We start from the raw sequence: 20,526 nt of genomic DNA, 5'->3' as shown, positions 1-20,526 counted from the left end.
TTACTTTACTTACGGGTGATTCAGTTTCCTCGTATATAACATGGCAAAACAGTACCTGGGTCTGGTTGAGGGTAAGGACTGAATGAGGTGATGTGTGTAAAGGGCCTGGCACATAGTACTTTTTCTCAGTCAGGGTCAATTCTCCTTTCCTCCTTGTGTTCCTGAATTCTTAACTTCCATTTACAGATCACTGTCTAAGTTAGGTCATTGCCAGAGATGGCCAAACTCACCTATTATAGGAGAATTTTTTTTATAACATCATCCGCAGATAGCTGCTTCAAATTTCATCCAGCAATCCCACTTCTGGTTATATATCTGAAGGAAGTGATATCACTATCTCCAAGAGATATCTGTACACGCATGCTCATTGCAGCATTATTTATAATAGCTAAGACATGGAAACAACCTAAGCGTCCACTGACAGATGAATGGATAAAGAAGATGATATCATGGAATATTTTTCAGCCATAAAAAAGAAGGAAATCCTGCTATTTGCAACAACATGGATAGACCTTGACAGCATTATGCTAAGTGAAGTAAGTCAGACAGAGAAAGACAAATATTGTGTGATCTCACTTATATATGGAATCTAAAAAAAACACCAAACTCATTCAAACAGAATAGATTGGTGGTTGCCAGTGTCAGGGAGTGGGGGTGGGAGAAATGGATGAAGGTGATCAAAAGGGACAAAATGCCAGTTATAAGATTAATAAATTCTGGGGGTCTAATGTATAGCCTGGTGACTGTAGTTAATATATTTGAAAGTTGCAGAAAGAGTAGATCTTAAAAGTTCTTATTACAAGAAAAAAATTGTAACTCTGAGGTGATGGATGTTAACTAAACTTATTGTGGTAACCATTTCACAATACCTACATACATCAAATTATTATGTTGTTCCCCTTAAACTAATACAATGTTATGTGCCAATTATATCTCAATAAAACTTGGGTGGGAGGAAGAATTGTTGCTCTTTGGAGGCCATTTGCTCCCCAGTACACACCCCAAAGCCCAGTGCTCTATTGCTTGAGGATTATTTTTGACACTTATTTAATACATAGATTGAAAGACTGTGCCCCTAGAGATTCTGATTCATTAAGTCTGGGGTGAGGCCAGGAAATGTATATTTTCACAAGCTTCCCAGTGATTCTGATGTAAGGCCAGGATTGAGAGCCATTGGAACAGACGGCCTTTTAAAGTTCCTGAAACGGAGTCCTCGGGACTCATTGGGTGGGCACGTGCTGCCCTCTAGTGCCTCTAGCTGCTTGCTACACTTCTGCGTAGCGCAGTAACCTGCTGTGAAGCGCTGGTGGTCTTGCAGATACTACTCTGGGGTGTGTCCAACTCTTCCTGTCCAACTCTTGGGCATTAATAAAAATGCTAGCATATAAAAACGTTGCTTCTGAATGGAAGAAGCTATGCCTCTGTCCCCATCACCTGAGACATCTAAGGTATTCACTAGTGTTTTCTGAGAATGAGACACAGCAAAACTCCTAAGTAAGGCTTGTGTGGAGGGACAAAATCACATCAGTGTCCTGTCAGGATTTTTCTTTATCGGGCTGTGATATGACCCATGGTGCATATGAATCAGTAATCACGAACAGTTTCCTGAAGAAATTCTACTATTACAGTAATTGTGGCACTGGAGCATTATCATGCAAGCAGGGTCCAGCTTTACCAAGTTTTCTAGAAACAGACGAATCTGAATCCTTTACAGTTGTGTAACCCTCCAGAGTCCACAGAGGCCTTTGATGTACTTCATCTCCCTTGTTTGCCGTTCAGGATACACCACGAGGCAGGAAGGGCAAAGCTGAAGGTCCACACCCACATCATTAAAAGCAACAGTGGCCATCATCACAAAATCTGCAAACAGTAGATGCTGGAGAGGGTGTGGAGAAAAGGGAACCCTCTTGCACTGTTGGTGGGAATGTAAATTGATACAACCACTGTGGAGAACAGTATGGAGGTTCCTTAAAAAACTAAAACTAGAACTACCATATGACCCAGCCATCCCACTACTGGACATATACCCTGAGAAAACCATAATTCAAAAAGAGTCATGTACCACAATGTTCACTGCAGCTCTGTTTACAATAGCTAGCGTTTTTATTAATGCCCAGGACATGGAAGCAACCTAAAGTGTCCATCGACAGATGAATGGATAAAGAAGATGTGGCCCATATATACCACGGAATATTACTCAGCCATAAAAAGAAACGAAATTGAGTTATTTGTAGTGAGGTGGATGGACCTAGAGTCTGTCATACAGAGTGAAGTAAGTCAGAAAGAGAAAAACAAATACCGTATGCTAACACATAGATATGGAATCTAAAACAAAAACAACAACAAAAAAAAACTGGTTCTGAAGAACGTAGGGATAGGACGGGAATAAAGATGCAGACATAGAGAATGGACTTGAGGACATGGGGAGAGGGAAGGGTAAGCTGGGACGAAGTGAGAGAGCGGCATGGACATATATATACACTACCAAATGTAAAATAGCTAGTGGGAAGCAGCCGCATAGCACAGGGAGATCAGCTCGGTGCTTTGTGACCACCTAGAGGGGTGGGATAGGGAGGGTGGGAGGGGAGATGCAAGAGGGAGGAGATATGGGGATACATGTATACGTACAGCTGATTCACTTTGTCATACAGCAGAAACTCATGCACCATTGTAAAGCAATTATACTCCAATAAAGATGTTAAAAAAAAAAAAAAGTGTGTGGATTTCCCTGGTGGTGTAGTGGTTAAGAATACGCCTGCCAATGCAGGGGACACAGGTTCGATCCTTGGTCTGGGAAGATCACACATGCCACGGAGCAACTAAGCCCGTGTGCAACAGCTACTGAGACTGTGCTCTAGAGCCCACGAGCCACAACTACTGAGGCCGCGTGCAACAACTACTGAAGCCCGTGCGTCTAGAGCCCATGCTCCGCAACAAGAGAAGCCACCACAATGAGGGGCCCGCGCACCGCAGCAAAGACCCAACGCAACCCAAAATAAATAGATTAAATAAATTAATTTAAGAAAAAAGAAATGATCCATTAAAAAAAGAAAAACGATGGTGTGTTCATTACATGAATGTGCCCTTGTTTAGGAAGACGCTGATCCCACTGTCCTATCCACACAAGCACCCTCTGTCAGTGGGTACCAAATCAATAAATAAACCAGTACTAAAAGTCTACTCTACAGAAAGGCATAAGATTGTCATTTGACTCTACCTCAGCTCTGAGACAGAGGAGCAAGGGTGGATAAGTTGCTATAGAGCAGTTTGCAGCATATGGTTTTAACAGTTTGGTGGGATGACAGTGGCTGTGGATTATCTGTTAAGTAAATAGTATGCTCGTTGGAGCTGGTGCCAATGTTGCCAAATGTGGTGATTTTGTCTGGGGCAAAGAGGTCAGGCTAATGGAAGACTAAGCAGTGTTGCAGCAGTAGCTGCAGAAAGCAGGAGCTGGTTGTGTAGGAGATATAGTGTTCTATGCACCTCCTCTTCATTCCATTGGTAACCCTGGGGTTCTGGGGATGGCCGAACGAGCAACATCTGACACTGGACCTATAAGACTGAATGAAGTTTATTAATTACCTACATTCATAGTCCAGGGAAGGAGGACCCCAAGCACCACGCAGTGCCATACCGGGTCAGGTTAACGGGAGACTGAGAACCTTTGCAGCAGCATAGAGGCCGGCAGCAGCTGCAGGAAGCTGGAGCTTGGTTTGATAGGAATAACAACAGTAATAAAAGATTCAAGCCACTTTGTACGTATCTTGATCTACTGCTAAAAAGCTGATGCAAGATGCTTTTTCACTGATGATTGTTTCCCTGTCATTCAGTGCTCTTTAGTTGGAAAAGTCTTCTCATTCCTGTATTATGGAATTTACAAGTTCAGGAAAGATGTTGAAATGGCTCAAATTCATCCCGTCTTCAGGGTGAGACTCTTCTTAAATTATCTTAAATGTAAGGATCTATTTTGTATTTATTTTGTTCTGTAAAAAAAGGGCATTTAAGAAAAACATTCACTAATCCATTTTTTTGCCAAATTATTTTCAGAATATTCTTCCTTATAGGTAGCAAAAAATCCCCTCATGCTAACGATTGGGTTTTCTTGGCCTTTTGTTTTTTAAATTGTGGTAAAATATACTCAATATAAACTTTACTATTTTAACCACTTTTTTTTTTTTTTTTTTTTTTGCGGTACGCGGGCCTCTCACTGCTGTGGCCTCTCCCGTTGCGGAGCACAGGCTCCGGACGCGCAGGCTCAGCGGCCGTGGCTCACGGGCACAGCCGCTCCGCGGCATATGGGATCCTCCCGGACCGGGGCACGAACCCGTATCCCCTGCATCGGCAGGCGGACTCTCAACCACTGCGCCACCAGGGAGGCCCAACCACTTTTAAGTGTACTTGTCACTGACATTAAGGACATTCACAGTGCTGTGCAACCATCACCACCGTCCGTTTTCAGAACTTTTTCATCATCCCATACAGAAACTTTGTACCCATTAAATAACTCCCTACACCTCTCTTTCCCAACTCCTAGTAAGGCTGGTTCTTGATTCAACTCTTAATAAGGTGGGTTCTTGATTGTGAATTAATCTTGTCTTTGAAACTAGGTTTTTAAGTGTCTTGAGAGCAGGCAGGTAACATAACTCAAATGTCTTTGTACCTTTGACACTGTCCAGCTTAGGGATGAGACTGGGAGGACTCCTTCTTTAACTCTCAGTAAGTTATTTAAAAGAACAGAAGCTATGTCCTTTCCTTGACACATTAATCACTGTTCTTTTCCTGAACCTCTTGATACTGACCACCTATTGCCTGTGGCATCAAAACCTTCACCGTCCAAGACTTAACAAGACAATGTGTGCACTGTCCTCTTGTGTGTTTTCTAGTTATCTTCCCAGTACAGGTGATATAGTTCATGGAGTTCCTCTGTAGTAGGAGGAAGAGAGACAGTAGCCACTGTCTGTTTTAGGGCAGACTCAGTTATCTGGGGATAGATGCCAGACTGTTATCTGAAAGAAGAAGGCTGAGCCAATAGGATATAGAGAATAGAGCATGGAAGAGTATTTGCTTCCTGTGACTTGGCACCTTTAGGCTCAGGCTCTGCACTGTGTCACATGAGTTTCTCCTAGACAAATAAAGGTCTGTGATGCTATGCATGACGGGAAACAGGAGGGCTTTGTGATGCAGTCTACTGGTCTGGTTCTGTGCTCTGTGAGGCAGAGATGATAGGTCTAGAATTTGGAGGCATTAGGTTCTAAGACCCTGAAAGCCTAGGAAGCCTAGAAAGGGGGATGGCTAGTGAGGTTTAGATTATGTTGAGGCCTACCTTTATTCTGTGGGATGTTGGATATCCTCTTTACACTTATGGCTGCATCATCATTATTGCATTAATTATTTGGCAAGTGAGAAAGAATTACCAAGATTTAAGATTGGGACCTAACAGGAGCTGCTGCTGGGTAGGGAAACGCTATGACTACGACTGAACCAATTAAGCCTTAAACAAGGTTTTATCCCCTCACTGTCTCTTGTTACTCTTAACCCCTTACCCCTGTTTTTTTTTTTTTTAATGGAGGAAGTTTCCTCATTGGATCCCAGAACAGCTTCATATTTGGGTGATTCTTCTGGTTGGTGGACATTTAGGGCCTTGGATGGCTAAAGTCCTTTGGCTACTGTGCCACCCATCCTTTATTCTGTTCCTCCCTTTCTCTTGTCTTATCCTGATCTCTCCACAGAACTTGTTCAGGGAATGGGGGTGGAGGTATGGAGTATGAAGAGCCTAAAAATGAATCAGAAATAAGAGAAAGGAAATGATGGTGTGAAAAAGGTAGAGTAGGAAAAAGCAAGGTAGGAGAATGTGTAAAATTGGAACACAGAAAAAGCTAGGGAAATATTTGCAGGTTTTGTCTCAGTTTAGACATGAAAAGAAGAGAGCACCCCAGCTTCACACTCTCTTTTGCCTTTCAGCGTCACCGGAGAGTCAAACAAAGGGCTAAAGATAAAACATCAAGAGGTAACGTCCCAGTCTCTGCTCTGACTTCTCTCCACTGTGGGTGAGGCTCCCATGAACCCTGTCCCTCAATGACCCCTGGTGCCAGGCACCAAGTGCTCTAACCACTGAAGGCCCAGTTCCCCAAGTGGACAAATTCTCCCAGAAGACTTTTTTGGGTGGGAAATCAGAGCCTGGGAATATTCCAGAATTCTCCACCTTACCCCTGGGAGTGAAGAGGAAGTAGGGGAGTGAGTAAGCAAGGGCTCTGTCCTTAACTGTGTCATTTACTAGTTTTATGACCCAGTGAACGTCGCTTCAGCTCTCAGTCTTGTTATCCATAAAATGGGCACGATGGTGCTGTCTCACTCACAGTGTGGTTGTGAAGGTCACAGGAGATGAGGTCCAGGAGAGCACGTCATACCTGGTTACGTTGTAGTCAGACGTGCGTCAGAGCACTGGCTGTTGGGGTTTGCAGTCTCCTGTCATTCAAAGATCTCCAGCTTCCTGTAGGATGTCCCTGAACCCTCTCCCGTTCCATGTAACACTGTCTCCTGGTTTCTCAGCTAGGAGACTTTCCCGGGAAGAAGCTGAGAAGCCATGGGAGCTGCTGTCTGTCATGAGAAGGTGATCTCTTGCTCTTTGCAGTCTCCCAACTCCCAGCCTGGCCTGTGATCATTTCTCCACTTGGCCTGGGGCAGGGTCGGGGAGGAGCATAATGGCTGGGAGGTAGCCAGACACAGTGGAGCCTGGACACTGGTTGAGGGTTCCCAGAGGAGAGGGTGGGATCAGACGTCTCAGGAGACAGGAGTCCTGCAGTTCTGCTCTGGGCTAGGCTCACGAAGGTCCTGGAATTCAGGATTTGACTAGTGCAGGATTTAAAACTACATGGGTTTTCACTCAACCACAAGACAAGTTAGGAGGCTAGATAATTAAGTGCATAAATTAGTCATCATTTTCATATTCTCTTTACAGCTAGACCCTTTCAAGGGCAGACCCCTGGACCCTGCTGACATACCTCCTCTGGTTTTATCTTCAGGGAGGCCAGTTCCTGGGACAGCCCTCGGGCAGGAGCTTGTCATATTATCCCCCTCTTAAGATCTCTAGAGAATAGGGATTGGCTTCCAAGAGATGTTGTGTATGCCCTGTAATCCCCAGAATGCAGAGTTCCCACAAGGACCTCCGTAGCCCCAAATGAGGCTGACTCCAGGTTCTATCTGGTGATGTTCCTGGTGCTGCACCATCAGGTAACCATGGGCTCCCCCATCTGCCTGGTTGCCTTCTCCTAGTTCAGCTTCTCAGCACAGGTCAGCAGAGAACTCACCCACCTCCCAGGCTCTCAAGGCCCTGCGTTCCTTTCAGTTGTCTGAGACTTTGCCCAACAAGCCCCAGGCTCTCAGCCCAGCACACCATAACTTGCCAAATGACATTTCCCTAGGAAGACAAGTAGATGAGTAAACACCCAGTGGGTGCAGGCCTCAGAGTTTACAGGGCTAAGGGGGGCAGTGTCAATCTCCAGGCCACACACTTGAAAAGAGGCAGATGTCATTCCATGAGTTACAAACGGTTGCCATGTTTCCCTTCCCAGCCAGGACTGGCTTCCTCAGGAGGGGAGCGTGCGGCAGATCCTGTGTGCAGATCCCTGCTGCCAAACCTGCAACGCTGTGGCTCTGGAGCTTCAGCAGGTAGTGGTGGGTGAGAACACTGATCTCCCCCACTTCAGGGGGGTCATCGCAGGGCTCTTCTTGCCTAGAGGTTTTGTCCATGTCTAATGTGTCTTTTGAACAGAGTCTGGAGCATGGCCCACACTCCAAAGACCTTTCACTTCCATCTGCTACCCTCACAGTGTCACAGAAATCCTTAACCCAGTCAGCTGCGCAGTCAACTGGTGCAGCCAGCATCCATGATTTCTGGGCTGAACACCTCATGCTAAGGCAGGGATTTCAAGTGCCAGAGATGCCCAGGGGCCCAGAGACTATGTTTTCTTCAAGGATTGAGGAACCTAGGGTTTCAGTGAAGCTGCAGGAGATGATGCAGAGCAACCTCAACCTTGTCTGTGAGAACCAAGGCCATCAGCCTTTAAATTCCCAGGTCTCTCCGCTGACCCTGAACCAAGAAATTACTACCCTGATACATCCTGTGGCCTTGCAGACGGTCACTGTCCTCCCTGCCCACCTGCCGTCCCTGAGTCCTGAAGTCCTGAGGCTTCTTGAGCTACATGTAAAAAAATGGATGCATTTCCAGAGGTGGGGGCTCCCCAGATGTGTGGAAGAGTCTCTGAGGCAGCTTATGCCAAATCCACCATTATTTTACCAACCTGTATATAACCAACCAGTTTCTTTCATTCAGAATGATACTTCTCAGTTCTCTGTTGAGAGATTTGGGACCATTTCATACCAGAACTGGGGTCCATGTATGGCTGGCCAGCCTACCCAGGCCTTCTGGGTTTCTGAATGGTCCATTATGGACCCAGAACAAATACACTGTTACCAGCAAATCCCAAACCATATGGCTCTTGCCTTGCCCTCTTCAGCCCTTAAGGAATTAAGTGGCCTTTATCTAATGCCTGGGCAACAGGCTAATGACTCAGTGGGCCATGTGCAACCGAAATATAGCCAGCTATTCTGTGGTCTTCCTTCTCTGCACAGTGAGTCCCTGGGTGACACCTTCTTGGGTTCTCAAGGCCTCTCCATGAATGAGAACATGTCCAAGCCCCGCTTAAAGGACCCTTTTTTTTTTGCATTTTTTTATTAGTTTCTGCTTTATAACAAAGTGAATCAGTCATACATATACATCTGTTCCCACATCCCTTCCCTCATGCATCTCCCTCCCTCCCACCCTCCCCATCCCACCCCTCCAGGCGGTCACAAAGCACCGAGCTGATCTCCCTGTGCTCTGCGGCTGCTTCCCACTATCTATCTACCTTACGTTTGGTACTGTATATATGTCCATGCCTCTCTTTCGCTTTGTCACAGCTTACCCTTCCCCCTCCCCATATCCTCAAGTCCATTCTCAAGTAGGTCCCATTCTTCCCGCAGCAGCATGCCAGGAGGCAGCTGGAATTCCACCTCCAGAGACAGTTGATTCACCACCGCCGGGGCCTGCCGCAGAAGATCCAACAGTCCATTCAATTGTTCCTGTCCCCCACTAACCAGCAGACTATGTCCCGGAGCAGCACGTCCCTAGACAGTGTGAATGGTCCCCGGCCTACATCTCTAGAGTCCGCTGGGGCTGATGACCCATTCTCACCCATTGTGGACCCAGTGACAGTCCCCATGCCACACTTGTTTGACCAGACCAAGGCAATATTGCAGAGCCATATCGACTCCAAATGTGGGCAGATTCACCAGGGCAACATCCCTGCCTGTGTATATAGCTCTTGGGAGTGCATAATTCCTGGGGGCCTGGAAGTGGCTCCCTTCACCTGCATCCCAGAAAGCAAGCCCCTGGAACTACAGGCAGCAAGTGACTCGGACCTACAACAGAAAATTACACCCTGGATGCCAACGGCCCTTGATCAGCAGCAACAAACCTCACCAGATGCTGTCATTGAACGTCCTAAGCTGCTCCGAGCCCTGTCCGAGGGAGCCATTGAGAAACTGGAGACAACTTTACGGCACAAGTGTCTGGCCTTCTTGTTAGGGCTGCCGGCTCTTTATTATGTGGCTCCCTCTAGGGTCATGGCCCCAGCAGTCACTTCCCAAGCTATGATCACAGAGATGGTACCTAGGCCTATCAAATTCCCAACAGAACCTCTGACTCAGATGACCTCACCTGAAGAGCAGGGTCTAAGTCCTGGGTCAGGCTTTCAAGATGCCAACAAGGCTTGTGCAGACATTGCAGATGAATTCCAGGCTGAAGTGCAGGTGGAAGAAGTAATTGAGATGGTGCCTCTAGAAAGACAGAGCCTGCGAGGCCCTCCTCACTTGGAGAACACATCTTGGCCAAACTAAATTTCCATCTGAGAAAGAAGAGGCTAGAGATACAACTGGGAATTCCCATAAAGGCAAGGAAGTCCAGGAAACAACTTGTAGCAACCTTAGAGAACATATGCACACAGGAGTCTCTTGGGAGTCTAAACAACCCAGGAAACACACTGCTCCAGGAACTCCCCATCCCACGAGATATGCCACGTGCCCCAGATCCAGAATGCCTCTATCTCAAAGAACAGCTGGCCACTGAGTTGAAGGCAGTGTATCAGAAACAGGAGCAACCCAGTTCCAGTGCAGTATCCCATGGTTCTGTCCACTGGGCTTCCAATATCTCTCAACCCAGTGGGGACCTGACAGAGGCCCAGGTGCTTTGTGGTCAGCTGGAGGCCAGTGTGAACAACCACAGCCTGAAGGAGCCCTGGAGCCCTGAGCCCCAAAGCCCTGACAAGAGCAAGGACTTAGCCCAAGTACCCACACTGGCAGAAAAGAGAGAGGAATCAGGCAAACCCAAATCGGCCGGGGACCACAGAGAAGGGGGTGCCGCGTTTGCAGTCTCCTCCACAAGAAAGAAAAGCCACTCTGCTGAAACCGAGAGGCCAGAAGGGATGCTTCTGAATGGGACACACTGCAGCCCCTGGCGACGGAGACATCGCTTTCACCCTGGTGCTCCCTGTCAACACTGTCCCCAGCATCGCCCTCAGCTTAAACTCCCAGAGCTACCTCCTGGAGTCCCTGGGGGGAAAGACTCTGAGAAGAATGACCTGCAAGACAGTCAAGCCAAGCTCAATGTCATCCTCAAACCAGCAAGGGTTCCTGAGAATGCCCAGCCTGTGGTGCCTCAGGTGTCACAGGGCCAGCCTTTCCTGGGCCAACTCACTCCGGGTAAGCCGTTGCAGGGCCAAAGTTTACAAGGTCAGGTTTTTCAGGGGCAGGTGATGCAAGGCCGTACTCAAAAGAGGCCCAGCTTTTCAGAATCTGGCTGGAGAAATAAGATGAAATCTTTTCTGCACTTTATTAACCCCAAGACAAAAGGCAAAGGGCATGAGGAGTCCATGTCCTCCACATCTGAGAAAGTGGCCAACCCCAGAAAAGAAAATGTGGAAAAGAGCCTGGCTTCAGCCAGAAGTCCCAAGGGGCAAACTAAGATGGAGAAGACAAGAGGGGACCCTAAGGCCCAGTTTCCGCCCACTGAGAAGCAGGTGGGCTTGGCGTTCTTGGATGTGCCCCACTCCCCAGACAGTAAGCTCCGGCACCGCCCCCGCTCCCATCAACTCCACTCTGCCTCAGTCCTGGGCATCCCCTGCCGCTGCCCTCGAGTGGCTTGTGTCACCCAACCAGGGAACCCACCCTAATTCCCAACTCTCACCTCGGAGGGAAGCACTGGTCTGCTCAAGAGGACCCAACTCAGTCAAGAGACTTTGTAGTCTATCCAACGTCAGCATTCCTTGAAGAGGACTGCTACTGTCATTTTCATTGACGTGCAGGTGGACAGAGGTGCCACCCAAAATACACTGTGTGTCTCTAAGTAGAGAGGTGTGCATCTGCTCCTTCTCTCCACTGCGGTGCGTTCAGGGAAGGCATAAGGGAGGTAAATGTCCTTCCTATCTGGGGAAGGGGCTTTAACCCACACTTAAGCTGCGTAGCATTCCACCCCACCCCCACCCTGGACTACGGGTAAAGGGACTTGAACAGAGAGGGAAGGCCCTTGTCTAAGGTACATTGAAGGTAGAGGTCAGGCTTGAATTTTATCATGGTGTCCTTCGGCCCAGAGGAGCAATGTGGACATGAGGCTAGAACTGTCAAGGAGGAGTGGCCAGGAATCTCACAGGCAAAATTCACTGATGACTTCTATATGTGCCCACACTCTGGAAGGGAGGTTTTTAGGAGAGTGCCAGTGTTCCAGCCTTGAGCAGGTGCTTTGTGTTTATCAACAGCATATAGATAATATGACAACCGTCAAAAGCAAATGATAGAGTCTCCCCTCTCTGCTCCCTGTTGGTTATTGGTTAGATATTTCTGGAGAACTCACTTGGGAGGCCGCTGTAGCTCTCTTGCCTCTATCCCACCTCCACTGTCTATCAGCTGCATGGACTGAATGACACTGGGAATGAAGATCACAGTAGAACATGGAGAGGGGCTGGTCCCCACTCCCAAGGGTAGGCAGGGAGAGAAGCAGGGAGGGAGAGCATGTAGATGGAGGTCTGAATATCTGGGGTAGAAGTTGACATGTTCCTGAAGAGGGCATGATAAGAGAAAAGGCTGGTTAGCTGTGCACTCTAAAGAACCTTGAGCCAGGAAGCCAACCCAATACCCAAGTGCTTTTAGGGAATGGAGATGAATAAACTGAGTTTTGGTCTGTTGTCCATAGTGTGATGAAGAGCAGTGAGTTGAGCCTTGTTTTCAAAGGCAATGCATATTAATTTACAATTTCTGAATACTCACCCTCAACCCCACAAAACTGTTTTCCAGTGTCAGGGATTGGTATAACTATAAATCTGTGTTTTTGCTCAGCTCAAACATGAAGTCAATGACTGTGTTCTAATCTTGATATATCTCAACTTTGCCCCCTTTTTTCTGTGTTTACTGCCTCTGCTTGTTAGATTACTCATCCATTCTTGCCTAAATAATACAATAGTGTCTCATATCCCCAGGGCTTAGGATAGTGGTGGCATAATAATACCTTAATAGTACTTGAATTGAAAGTCTGGGCTTAGGAGGCAGACAAATCATTACATTAGTATGATGAGTGCTATGGAATAGGGAATGCTGACACACGATTACTGGGTACTCAGCTCATGAGGACCTCAGTTCACAATAAAAATAACCTTGATTATGCTGTACACCTTAAACTTATACAGTGCTGTATGTCAATTATATCTCAAAACTGGACAAAAAAGAATTTAAAAAATAATTTTGAGAAATATCTTACACTCGGTTAAAATATTTACTTACTATATGCAAGGGACCATAGCTAACATGACAAAGACACAGGACTTGCACAATGGAGCTCATGATTGCATGGGATACTCTCACATGCCCAAATTGTCTAATCAACACATATACTTGAATGTCTAATATTCACCTCAAACTATAGAACAATGAACTCCTGATTCCCTGATCCAAGCCATCATCTAATTACACGTATGAAACAGTCTCCAATCACAGTATTCCCAACATCACTTAATGGCAGCTCCATCTTTCTAGTTGTTCAGGACAAAAACATTGGTGTCATCCTTGATATTGTTTCCCTAACTGTCCATATCCAGTCCATCCTGTTGTCTCTACCTTCTGAAATGAATTCAGAACATGATGACGTCTCTCACTCACTCTGCTGCTATGATTCCTGCAGTAGCGTCGTAACTAATCTCCCAGCTTCTGCCTGAGACCATACTTCCAACAGTCTATTCTCAGCACAGAAATTTGATGGTCCTCAGGGAAGGTCCTGGCTGTAGAAGACTAGATAGAAAGATTAAGATTGAATGATGATGTTGATGATGATGAAGATGAATATGAAGGAGGAAGAGGAGGAGAAGAATGAAAGGAAGAAAGAAAGAAAGAAGGAAAGAGGAAGGAAAAGAAGGAAGGAAAGAAGGAAGGAAGGAAGAAAGGGAGGGAGGGAGGGAGAGAAAGAAGGGAGAAAGATACGTAAAACCATGAGACTGGATAAGATCACCAAGGCAATGATTGTAAATGAAGGGAAGGTCTAAAGACAGGCTCTGGGACACCTCAACATTAAGAATTTGGAGGACAAAGTAGGAACAAATAAGCAGAGACTGAGAAGTAGCAGCCAGTGAGGTAGGAGGAAAACCAGGAGAGTGTGGCATACTGGAAGGCAAGAGAGGAAAGTATTTCAAGGAGAAAGTGATCAACTGCGTGAAAAGTCGCCAATCCGCCAAGTAAGATGAGGATTCAGAGTTGATCGTTAGATTTAACACAGAGATCATTCATGGCCTTGAGAAGAATAGAGTCAGGTGAGAAGTGAAGGTAAAAGCATGACGGGAGTGGATTCGAGAGAGAGGAAGAGCAATTGGTGATAGCAAGTGTAATCAACTGCTTTAGGGAGCTTTGTTCCACAGAGGGGCAGAAAAATGAGATAGTGTCAAGAGGGCTTTTTAAAGGTAGGAGATCCAGCATGTTGGATGTTGACGGAAAAGATCCAGTCTAGAGGAATAAGCTGATGATGGAGGGGAGAGAGGGAGAAATGCTAGAGCAATGTTGTGGTGCAGCAGTAACATAATAGGAGTGAGTCACAGGTTGAAGGGTTGGCCTTGGCTAAAAGCACAGACGTTTCACTGATGGTAAGTAGAGACAAGGTGACAGTAATGTGGAGGGACTCTGTGTCTCATGAGAAGAGTGGTTTTTCTACAATTAAGAGAGCAGGGCAAATACCTAAGAGGGTGAATGAGGAACTGGGAAGGATCATGGCTGGGGGGAGGGGCTGATCCATAGAGCCAAAGCTGGAGACAAAAAGGACTTCTGGAAGTTGCCATGGCAAGGTTTTTTATTAGGGCCTAAGGAGTTGATGGCAGCATGTGAGCCCAGGTGGGCAGAACAAAGAGTTGAAGTTGGTGATCACGTGGTAACAGGTATGGCATCCTAGTGTTCAGCCGGGGACCAGGGAGTTTTGGTGTTTGGAGGAGACAACTGGGAAGCAGAAAGACAAAGAGGCTGCCCTGAGTGGTTGGGAGGGAACTCTGTTTTGGACACCTCATTTCTCTCAGAAGTTGGCACCTCTGTAGTCCCACTTTCTGACCTACCACAGAGGAGAGAGTAAGGGCAGAAAGTGCTGTGGCTTCCTCATGGTGTGGTATGGGGGACTGTGGGATGCCCCCGCCTCAGTGTTTCCTAAGGAAACCCAAGATGGCTCAACATACCGTCAAACCAGGAGGTGGGGGCAGGAATCTCTTCCTCTGATAGGACTCAGCACTTAGCACAGTGTATCCACTGCTAGCAGGATGCAGAAAAGCCAGATGGGAAGAAGCATGAATGTGTCCCTCCTCTGAATGGTGATTCTGTGCCTAAGGGTTGGGGGCCCAGCCCCTGGGGGTAGAGAGATGAGCTGGAACCAAGACCTTCAGGATTCTCAAGTCTCAGCAGAGTTAAGAGCTGAGAGAAGACAGGGTCAGAGCCTATAATTCACGCAGGATGTTGTAGAGGGATGAAGCCTTGCTCATTCCATCCTGTAACCCTAGCACAAGCCCCACCTTCCAGCTCCCCCTAGGCTCAAGAGGTAAAATCAGAATGAAAACTCTCATGGCAGGGCACAAACTCAAGTATTTACTCTTCCAGAATTGGTGGTAGATTCTAGGAGTACGTCAATGCTTGCTTGGGAACTTTGGAGTTTCCTCTGCCTTCGGAGGTACCACATTGTCATGGCGAAAGGTTTTGACCTTCTGGAGCCCTTCTCCTGGTCTCTGAGGAAAGCATTTCAGAATTCTGTAGAGAGAATTTAAGGCAACTGCCTTCCTGCAGTGGAGGAGAATGGCTTCTCCACAAAATCACTTCTGTGAAACACTAAGTCCTAGCGAGCAGGGAGCGTGGCTGCTTCCTTTTTGTACCTCCTCACTGCAGCCCACACAGGGCAACAAACACAGGACGGGCACAGGAATAAACCCCACAGAGATGCTGCATCCTGCACCATGTGAGAGAACAATAAGGATAATCTTATTTTAATAAGCCAAATCCTCTTAAATTTTATAAATATTTATAACAAAAGTGTACAGATTTTTACACAAAATATGGGTTTGATCCTCATCAACATTTCTAGTCTTAATTTCTAGGATTAAAATATGTTAACTCAAAAAGAAAACAATTTAAAATAACAGATTATCCTTGTGATTCTAACTTAAAGTATATAATTATACAAATGTTTTATTCATGTAAGCTAGGATTTACATCCTCACCACTCTGAGGTCTGTTTTTTCTCCTCCATGCAAACACGGTAAGAAAATGACTGATTAGTATAACTCAATTACCAGTAAACAGGTGAATGCCTAATTTCTGGGTGCTGTTTCCTTTGTATACCAGCTATCTCACTTTCCCTGGAGGTATTATGTACTTTCACACCTATATGTGTTTCTTCAGGCTTTTCTAGACACCCATTTCTGCTTGGAAAAACTTAACCCATCCTTTAAGGCACAACGGAAATGTGCCCTTGGCTGACGTTTTCCCCCTCCTCCTCTAGAAACAGGGTTTTCTATGTCCTCTGTGGTGTTCTGCTTTCCCTGCCCTGAAATAGGTATGTATGACTGCCAATGGTAGGATCATGCATCCATAAAGGCACAGTGTCCGGTCCATACTAATCACTTAATACATGTTAACTTGAGCTAACCTAATGGGTTAAATTGGCATGAGGTAAATATGCTGACCAGCTAGATAAGAGATTACTCGGCCAACTCTTATTTAGGATCCCATAGAATCATAGATATTTGAAAGATAATCTAGCTGTGGTTCATATTTTTGTGTTTTATGGAGAATTTAATTTGAAGAAAGGTTTCTATGGCATAAAACAGCATGAAAGCCACTGATTCTGGACAAACTATTTTCAGATGAGTAAACTGAAGATTTTTTAATATAAAAATCTAGGTAATCTGATTTGAAAAATTAAAAGACCCAGCAATAAGGTTTTGTTTTTTCATTCTTGAAAAGTGTCAGTCTTCTGGAACTCACTCCAGTTTGCCACAGTCCTCACCATTCCCTAAAGTGTCCCTGATGCAGAAGCTAAGTATCGAGAGTAGCACTAAACTCCCAAAATGATGAGTCTGGCATACCATGGAAATACACCTGACCTTCTCCCTGCATTTGTGTTACTTGCCTGTCACTGAAGGCAATTGAACTTGAGTCCTCAGATTTGCAATAGATGTGTTTCTATGAAGTATTGGGGAAAATATTGTTTACAAATTAAACTTTATCTGAAATGTATGCAGTTTGCTAATCAGAGGAATCAACTGTAACTATAAACTAATTCTTTTGTACATCAAATGAGCACCGTTGATTAAATTTCTATTCCCTTGACAAGAGCTACATCTTAGCCTGGCATATAATTCTGAGAGCTCAGCTTGTCCTATTAAAATTCTGTAAAAATTTCTTTCTTTTATTATCATGACATTTACTTTTGCACAGGAGAAGCTTGGGTTCAGTGTGATTATTCTTCCTTTGCAAGTAATCTTTTTGTTTGGCTTTCTTTTCCTGCATGGATAAGATCATAGTTCTTACAGTTTTTATCACGAAAATAAAACTGTTGCCAAGAAAATAAAACTGTTGCCAAGTTGAAGACTGAACAACATTAAATTAATTTTTGCCAGGGGCATGGTGAGCTCATTAGAGCTGTAGATTTGGAACTTTTTTTTTCACCCTAGCAAGTTTTCCTTTGTGTATATAGTTTTAAAAAACTTTTATTGGTGTATCGATTTCATATAAAATTTATACATGCTAAGTGGTAAACAGTTCAATGATTTTTGGTTTCAGAACATTTTCATCATCCCCCAAAGTCCCTTTGTCCTCATTTGCAGTTAATCACTGCTCCCACTCACCCCAGCCCTAGCCAAGCTTGAGCCAGAAATATACTGGTCCCAGTTATGACCTCAACCTTGGGCAGGTATTGGCCCTCCTTAATCACTCATCACTGAGGTCATCACCTCCACCAACAACGCCTTTGGACATAGGTGTTGCCAACCACTCCACATGGAGTGAACTCCCACCAAAGTACAGCCTGCCTGCTGCCCTGGCAGAACCTTACTGAGCTGAAGGGGGTGGGGAGTGATTGGAGCTGCTTCAGCCGACAATGCGTCAGACTCCCACTGTTGCTACTTAAAGTTCAGCTGTTTTTTAAGCACAAATGTTTCACAGATGATTGTTTGCACTTGTTTTGGGGAAAAGGATTTGCTGACCTCCTCAGCCATTAGCCAGGAGGCTCACTTTTATGTTGTTTTTCTCAATGATAGCAATTGCCAACTGATTGGAACTTTTTATCATATCTTTATCTCTGTTCCTTCTGCTCTGCAGTGCCTTTGAGATGGGCTTTAGTTAGCTATTGCAAGGTTAGATTTCTTTAAGTTTGTGTTGTGTCCTTGCTCTCTACCTTTTTACATCACTCTGGCATCTCAGTTCTATTTTTATTGTTTTTTTAAAATTAATTTTATAAAGTTACTTTCTTCTGTGTTTTTGCAAATGTGCTTTAAAAGTTTTTATCTGATTTCATAGTATTGATAAGAATAATTTTTCTCTGTATTTTTGGTGCAAGAATATTCTTTGATTTTCAAATGCTGCATGTTATATAATTTTCCTGATTACTCAACTTTGAACAAAGAAGATACATTCCGGTCTGATATTTGCCAGCTGATAGGACCCATATTCTATTTGGAGTTTCTCACCATCCACCAATGTACCGTCAGAATTCTCTTTCAGGAAATAAGCTAGAGGCCAAGCAGATGCACACATCCCTAGCATTTAAGTTTTAATATCTAGAAGACATTTATTCAGTTCAACATTACTTTATTGAGGCATGACTTTGTTCCCATTGCCTGGTTTTCGAACTATGAGATAGTATATTTGTTCCTGAAAACTTTGAATCAGCATGAAGCTCTTGCTTTGCTGGAAGTAGAGCATGGGGAATCCAGTCTCCAAAGTGGATTGCTTCCTCTTTCTGCCCCCACCTACTCATGCCTTGACACCACAGGGTACAATATTGATGGGCCTTTGAGCTCATGGCCAAGTTCAGTCACTGGGCGTTATAGGAATCCAGAGTGAATCTAGGAATGAGACACTGAAGAATCCTCAGGGAAGAATTTCCTTAGGGAGGAAGATTCCCCTCAGGAACTAGGTCTCTTAATATAATGGTTCATGTTTGTGGTTGTGTTGCTGTCTTTCAAAGACACTCATATGAGCTCACTGGCCCAACCCCATTACAGTTAGAACTAATTCCTCCCAATGACTGAGAAACATCATTGATATCATTGATTTATATCTTTAGTTTCCTCTGCTATTGTGTTTTCCTACCACATTGGTATTAAGTCGGAGGGGAAAATTAGCAACCTGCTACCATATACTAAACATATCCAAATATTGGCTAACTAATGAAATGTTTTCATGTTCAGAGGGAATTTTTTTCTATGACCCTTAAGATTTTTAGCTTAAATCCCTGAAAAATACATTTTCTGCTCTAGTTTATATACACAGAAATATCTTGGAGGAGTGTGTGCTAGAGCAGCGAATATCAAATTTTAATATACAGTGCTTCTAAAACTTTAATGTGTGTATGAATCCCCTGGGGATGCTGTTAAAATGCAGATTCTGCAGTTCTCACAGGCTCCCTGGTGATGTGGATACCACTCTTAAGAGCACTAGGGTGCTAGAAGAGCTGGCATGCGATGTCCATGATTTGGAGCCCAAATCACTCATATTAGAATTACCATTCAGGAAGACACAAACAGGGAAAATTCTGCAACATCTCCATTGCCAGACTCACCAAGGGCCTAGTGCTCTGTGACCCCTGCCTCCAAAGCAGAGACTGTCACCAAAGAATTACTCCATCAATATTCATGTGCCATTTCACGTTTAGATATGACCTTTTTATCTGGGAGGAGACTGTTAGAGTAAGGAGGTGGCAACTAGAGATATGACTTATCATTTTCATGACACCAATAATATTTATTTGCTTATTTATTTATTTAGTTGCCCTGGGTCTTAGTTGTGGCTTGCGGGCTCCTTAGTTGTGGCTCGCCAGCTCCTTAGTTGTGGCACATAGGCTCCTTAGTTGTGGCATGTGAACTCTTAGTTGCAGCATGCATGTGGGATCTAGTTCTCTGAGCAGGGATCGACCCTGGGCCCCCTGAATTGGGAGCAGAGTCTTAACCACGGCGCCACCAGGGAAGTCCCTTATTTGTTGATTTTTAAAAAGCTTCTAAAAGTTTGAGTTTGTTGTGTGCATAGCAGGTGGTGTCATAAAAATTCAGACAGTCCTCTGAGGCCATGGGTACAGGAGGAGGAGATTACAGAGCTCCAAAAAGGATTTCTGAAAAGAATGCAATAATAGCCAAGGGTGTATTTGGAGCTATGGGAAAAGAAACTATGGTTAAAAAGGTTGGCTCTGCTCTAGAAGAGCTGAATTGTTGATGTTTTCGCATTCAATAAAAATAAATACCCTTATTGATTTGGAAGATTTAACAGTCGATAAAAATAAATGCCCCGGGACTTCCCTGGTGGTGCGGTGGTTAAGAATCCACCTGCCAATGCAGGGGACACGGGTTCGAGCCCTGATCCGGGAAGATCCCACATGCCACAGAGCAACTAAGCCCGTGTACCACAGCTACTGAGCCTGCGCTCTAGAGCCCGTGAGCCACAACTACTGAGCCTGCATGCCACAACTACTGAAGCCTGCACGCCTAGAGCCCGTGCTCCGCAACAAGAGAAGCCACCACAATGAGAAGCCTGCGCACCGCAACAAAGAGTAGCCCTGCCCGCCGCAACTAGAGAAAGCCCGTGTGCAGCAATGAAAACCCAATGCAGCCAAAAATAAATAAATTTAAAATAAATAAATAAATAAATGCCCCTATTGATTTGGACGATATGTTGTAGAAGACCCCTCAAAATAGATTCCGTTGTAGTCTTTTG

The 20,526-nt window shown here is 45.1% G+C and overlaps 1 protein-coding gene and 1 long non-coding RNA gene across 3 annotated transcripts in view; both read left to right on the top strand.

Moving 5' to 3' along the window:
• LOC308619427 overlaps window positions 1-20,526 on the top strand; it is a 118,388-nt gene that overhangs the window by 54,912 nt on the left and 42,950 nt on the right. The gene's annotated exons all lie outside the window — the stretch shown is intronic.
• LOC308618781 (protein SPATA31F1-like) lies at window positions 5,077-14,303 on the top strand. Its single transcript, XM_081237055.1, is given in 7 exon segments — window positions 5,077-6,043; window positions 6,550-6,610; window positions 7,572-7,685; window positions 7,687-8,722; window positions 9,004-9,889; window positions 9,892-11,252; window positions 11,254-14,303. Coding segments are annotated over 7 exon segments (3,699 nt in total). The 5' UTR covers window positions 5,077-5,913; the 3' UTR covers window positions 11,365-14,303.

Source organism: Mesoplodon bidens, assembly GCF_964165515.1.
Source record: "Mesoplodon bidens genome assembly, chromosome: 6".
Classification (NCBI taxonomy): Eukaryota; Metazoa; Chordata; class Mammalia; order Artiodactyla; family Ziphiidae; genus Mesoplodon; species Mesoplodon bidens.
The sequence above is the reverse complement of the archived record's forward strand: the minus strand, read 5'-3'. Positions and strand labels throughout refer to the sequence as shown.